The sequence below is a fragment of the Grammomys surdaster genome, unplaced genomic scaffold (genome assembly GCF_004785775.1).
Source record: "Grammomys surdaster isolate TR1022 unplaced genomic scaffold, NIH_TR_1.0 342, whole genome shotgun sequence".
Taxonomy (NCBI): domain Eukaryota; kingdom Metazoa; phylum Chordata; class Mammalia; order Rodentia; family Muridae; genus Grammomys; species Grammomys surdaster.
Genome location: NW_021604761.1, coordinates 1,587,737 through 1,593,402, shown reverse-complemented (window position 1 = coordinate 1,593,402; position 5,666 = coordinate 1,587,737). Strand labels below are relative to the sequence as shown.

The window sequence follows — 5,666 nt, the reverse complement described above, 5'->3', positions numbered from 1 at the left end:
ATACCAGCTTGTCCACCTGATAGTTCAAGTCCTGTGACCTGTGAGGCTAAAGGAAGTGAGGTGTGTAAGGGTGGGGGGAAGGGAGTGCAGCCAGCTCTCCTTCACAACTGTGCCCAAGAAGTCCCTAGCAACCTTCTTCTTGCACTAGTTGGTCAAGACTGGGTCCCTCAGCCACTGGGCTAGTGACCTCATGTCCGAGAAAAGCAAATTCCAGGTGGAGAACTGTGGGGCAGGGTGACTGTCCTGACTTTGCACAGAGTAGCCTAACATCTGGTGTCATCAGAGCCATTGACCTCTTGGGATGAGGCCACCAGTAAGCTAACAAGATGCCATTCTCCTGGAATCGGCCTGGGCTGCTATGACTTAATAGAGAAGCCAACCTTTGGGTGTCCTGGCAGGGACACCTCATAGCATTCTTCAAAGACACAGAAGCAAAGTGTTTCTGTGCAGTTAGTGTCCTCCAGCCCAAAGTCCCAGAGGGGCTCCTATGAGCAGGTGACCCTGCGATGGCTGTTTCAGGACTGAGGAAAGAACCAGCTACATCTCAGGGCTGTGTTGGGATCCCTGGGGGAGTCTAGGTGTGTGCTGCACAAAGAGTGGGCTAGCCATGGCCATGGAATTTCTCCATCCTTCTGTCTAGAGAGAAAGAAAGCCAAGGAAGGTTGCAGCCACGGTGTACTGTTTTCCACAAAGGAAACTTCCACTCTTGGTCTCCATAGGATCTTGGGGCTGTAGCACATTTACCTACAGGCATGCAATCTGCAAAGGGGAATATTCACAGAGCTCACCACAGGAGGTTGGGAGGCTTCAGAGCATGGCCTAGGCTCTAGCTTTACCTTTGGATGAGATCTTCCTCCCTCTGCACAGCAGGATGTCCTCACAGAGCCACCCAGAGCAAGCAAGCAGGCTCCATGCTTGCCTCCTCTTCTCAGAGACCTCATCTGCACTCTTTCTGGGAGCTCAGGCCCCTGAAACACTTGCTCAGGTGATACTATTATTCCTCAAACAGTTCCCATCCCACAGGGAGTTGCCAGAACATTCTTCCCGTCTCTCTCTTTCATGTGTTGACTTGATTCTTTTCAATAGCTGTGTCCTTGGTTTCTCACACCCTTGGACACCACATGGGGAAGGCCTGCCCTGGCTGGGGGAGGAAGACAGAACTGAGATGGATGATTGATCTCATTAAGGAGAAGCTGTGGAGCTCAGGGAAAGAGTCAGCTCTGTGAATTAAGTCCCTTTGAGTCTTGGCAGCCACCTTGGAGGGAACCGTGGACCAACCAGATCCATGGCCGCCTGCCTTTGCTACAGGAGTCCCCACTTTATCCCACACTGTGTTTCTTCTTCCATGGAGCCTCAGCACCTGATGAGCTGTAAGGAAAACCCCTCAAAGATCCTGTGACTGGTCCGAGGGTCCGGGAGCTCTCAGGGCCTCCCGAGGCAGCCATAGCTATGTACCTTGCCCATGTTCTGCTCTCAGACTAGATCTGCAGCCTCCACAGCAGACAAGGATGAGGCCACTGAGGACTAAAGCCAAAGCCTTGACCCTGGGTCTGTAGGGATCCCAATCTGGGACATATGGGGGACAACCTCCCCTTTACCTTGTCCTCTTTGGTGTGATGGGAAGAGCCTGAGCATGTGGAGGACAGTAGGCCATGTGGCTTTGTCATAATTCCCAAAGTCAGCGCAGATCAAGGACTGCTTTGTGTAATTTGTGAGAACCTAAGACTGTAAAGCTTCCATTGAAGAAGAAAGACTTCTCTTGGAATCTTGTCCAAAGAGGGAGATCTGGGGCTCTATAATCTACATTGATCCATGCATTATGACTATAATACAAAACCAATATCCGCCCTTCCTGTGTTCAATGTACTCTGATATCAATTCAATTTCCTCCCTGAATGTTCCTCTTCAGCTAAAAAGAAAAGAAAGAAAACAACAAAAAAACATAAAAGCCAAACCAAACAAACAAACAAGTCAGAACTAGATAGGCTGAAAGTCACATGTGAAAGTACCAGCACCACAGTGTTTTATGTGCCGGATGTCTTCGGTGGATATAAACCAGTGTTGAGTTTTTTTCCTTCTTCACAGTGCTCAGTCTTTACTTTCTGTTTGCTCTAAGCTGAAAACAGTTCGTTTCCCTGCAAAGGGATGTGGTTTCTCTAGTGCATGAGTCATCTTGGATCCTATCCCACTATACCACAGGGTGAGGCCTCCAACATGGTCTGTCTTTTCCCTCAGCTCTGGACACCAATGTCCATAATGAACATGAGTTGGGTTGGTTACTGTACTGGCTCCTTTTGTGTGTCACCATGACACAAGCTGGAGTTATGACAGAGAAAGGAGCCTCAATTCAGGAAATGCCTCCATGACACTCAGCTGTAAGGCATTTTTCACAATTAATGTTTAATGGGAGAGGGCCCAGCCCACTGTGGGTGATGCCATTCCTGGGCTGATAGTCCTGGGTTCTATAAGAAAGCAGGCTGAGCAAGCCAGGGGAAGCAAGCCAGTAGGCAGCAACCCTTTCCTCCCTACTTGCTTCTTGGTCATGAAGTTTGAACAGGAATAAATACCCCAACTAAGACAGTTCCAGTGAGGGTGATAGTCCTGGGGTGCACAGGGAACAGGCTCAATATGCCTTTCCAGAACCTCTGCCGGGGTTTTTGTATGAAGAAAGAGGGAAGAGAGAGAGAAGGAAGAGGAGAGAGTGTGAGTCATTCCACCAGGACTGTGGATAAGGGACCCATGTTTCTACTGTTTTATCATAATTACCTCACTCCCATGGAGACTCTATCTGTAAATACAGATACAGGGCCTGACAGCTAGAACACAGGAAACAAAAGGGCACAGTTCAGCTGGTAACAATACTGGTGACCAACACATCAACAGAGCTTCCTGGGACAAACACTGATGACATGACATTAAGAACCTGATGCTCTGTGCCACAACGGCTCCTCTACACTGTCACTGACTTCATCTTTTTTCTGTGTAGACAGCAGACACGCCATCAAGGGAGCCACTGAGTATCTCCAGAACATGGCAAGCAGTGGATACCTGTATCGCCTGCTGACTGAAGATGGAGCCTGGGAGGCGTTTGTATCTAAGGCCAAGTTGCCCAGGTCACTGCTATGGGATGACCAGCACTGCCCCTAACCCCTGCTTTACTGGTTCTCTCACACCCATGCAAGACGTTGGCAGTGGAGGCACTCCTCAATAACCCTTGGAACATATTCTAATATGTTGCTTAGTGGGTCTTAAGGCTCCACCTGTCTCTCCCTATCCCAGCACTGAGATTACAAAACCATGCCACCCAGGCCCACCTGTTTTGACTTGGGTTTGAGGGATGGCACTCAGGTGTGCATACTTATGTGGTGAGCACTTTCCCAGCTGAGTGTCTCCCCAGCCTTAAAATGGTTCACCCCCTATCAAAGACCATAAACCTACTTGATACCTAACATCCCTCACCAAAGAGGGACTTCCACACAACTCTAGAATCCTCAGCGGGCTGTAAAATTAGAGATCACTGTGGGGTGGGTTTCTTTTACACAGCCTGTTTTACATAGACACAAGCTGTCTCTCTCACACTGTTGGCCTCTGCTCTTACAGGGATAAGGCAGCGGCCCTCCACAAAGCTCTGAGGGATCTGACAGCGCTCTTGGCCATAGCAGACAGAGACAGACGTCAAAGGGGCCTGAAAGGCAGGATGAAGTTTTTGAAAGCATTTCCTCCCTTGGCAGCAGAGCTGGAGGGGCACATCCGCCAGCTCTACACACTGGCTGACCATGCTGAGGAGCTGCACAGGGGCTGCACCATCTCCAACGTGGTGGCTGATTCCTTCAGCGCTGCCTCCAACATCCTGGACCTCCTCGGTCACCTTCTGGCACCTGCAACAGCAGAGGGTAGTCTGGTGCTCTCGGCAACTGGCTTGGGGCTGGGGGTAGCAGCTTCTGTGACTAATGCTGCTACTTCAATCATGGAGGAAACCAGTAGGGTTTTGGATGAAGCTGGCCCCTATGCTTCGAAAGGCATGGGAATGCTGGAGGAAGCCAGCACAAGTGTGGCTAGGATTGGCAGCCAGGTCCCTCCGGCAACCAGAGATATCGCCAGAGACCTGGAAGCCCTTGAGAAGCACATGGATGCCCTCAGGCTGGTCAGAGCCAACCCTCGCTTAGAAGAAGATGCCAGGCTCCTCACCACCACAGGAAGCATCTCTGCCCGTCGGGCCAGGCAGGTGCGGACCAGTCTGAAAGGAACCCCTCTGGCAATGAGCAATGAAGCCCGGATCCGCAGTGCCACCACCGCAGGGGTCGCCCTCTTGCGTGACGTGGACAGCCTTGTGAACGGGTCAAAGCATTTGTACGAAGGGTCTGCGGCACAGTCGGCTAAAGCACTGAGGAAGCTGGCTCGAGAACTGGAAGAGACCCTTGAGGAGCTCATCGAATTCTACAAGACGATCTGATCAGGCTCCAGTCAGTCACCCCATCCCCAAGACAGGCAGAGGTCAGAGGAGAGGACCTGGACAGAAATAGGAACAATGGAGGCACTGTTAGAGAAAGAGGGTGACCGCAGTCAGGTCTGAGGGACAGTGTGCAGACCCTGCTGCTGCAGAACACAGCAAGGTCAAGTGAGACCCACTGGAGCCTGAGACAAGGGACAAGAGGATGTGCTACAAGAGGGACTGAGAAGTTTGAACTCTGGAAGAAACATGGAAGAAGCCAGTTAAAAAGAACGACTAGAAAGCCCTCCCCATCTGAGCTACTGGAAACAATACCCCACAAAATGCAAACCAGAGTAAAAGGTGTGTGCTCTGGAAAGAAGTCACCTTCCCCCAGCCCTGTGCTTTAGAGCCTTTGCTCTTCCCCTGCTCCCCAGTCCACTCCCACCCTCAGGCATGTCATCTTCCCCTAAATAAACTGTTTCTAGTGCTACTCACCGTGTGTCTGGTTCAGTTCTTTGTTCTAGGACAAGAGAACCTGGAGACTTTAGCAGGGATTCTCATAACTCTCAACATTGCCTGTAACTGCTGGTAGCCAGCCCAGGGTTCTTTACAGGAGCACCAGATGTACTATTGTCCTCTCCTATGGCTAAGCTCCCTCAGGAGCCTCATGTTTGTGTGGATGGCTGCTGCTCCCCTCCCATCTTCCTCTTCTGTGTTTTGTTCCTGTGGATTATGGAGCCAGGGTGTGCCTGAATCCTCTCCTCCATCCCTGGAGCAGTAACTGAAAAACACAAGAACTGACAAGTCCCAAGTCTAGGACCAGAGGCAGCTGCTCATCACCATTGTCAACACAAAAACAACTCTCACCTCAAAGGAGACAAGACATAGTTTATTCTGCAGCCAAATGGGAACAACCACAGACCAGGAAGGGAACAGAGAATGTCATAAATCCAACCACTTTTCTGATACATGTGTGGAAACATCAGGGACGGTTACAGCGAAGCAGAGAAATAAATCTCAGCTACAGGCCTCAGATGCAGGCTGATGACATTGTTAGCTTGTGGGTTGGTGAACCTAGGGGTCTGATAAGTTAATACATCACAAAAGGCAGTTAATCCCCGGATGCTAAGTCAATGCAGAGGTGGCAAGGAGGATGGCCATTCAGGGCGCTAAAGATGGTCAGAGACAAATGTAATTAGGCTCTTGACATTCCACCCTCTCCAATTGTCATTGA

At 50.4% G+C, this 5,666-nt stretch overlaps 1 protein-coding gene across 1 annotated transcript; it reads left to right on the top strand.

Annotated features, from left to right (window-relative positions):
• The first annotated feature begins 627 nt into the window (after positions 1 to 627).
• Positions 628 to 4,926, top strand: LOC114630610 (apolipoprotein L3-like). Its single transcript, XM_028778853.1, has 3 exons — positions 628 to 985; positions 2,987 to 3,113; positions 3,601 to 4,926. The coding sequence occupies exons 2-3, from the start codon at positions 3,031 to 3,033 to the stop codon at positions 4,451 to 4,453; spliced, it is 936 nt and encodes a 311-aa protein (XP_028634686.1). The 5' UTR covers positions 628 to 985; positions 2,987 to 3,030; the 3' UTR covers positions 4,454 to 4,926.
• Positions 4,927 to 5,666: the final 740 nt, after the last annotated feature.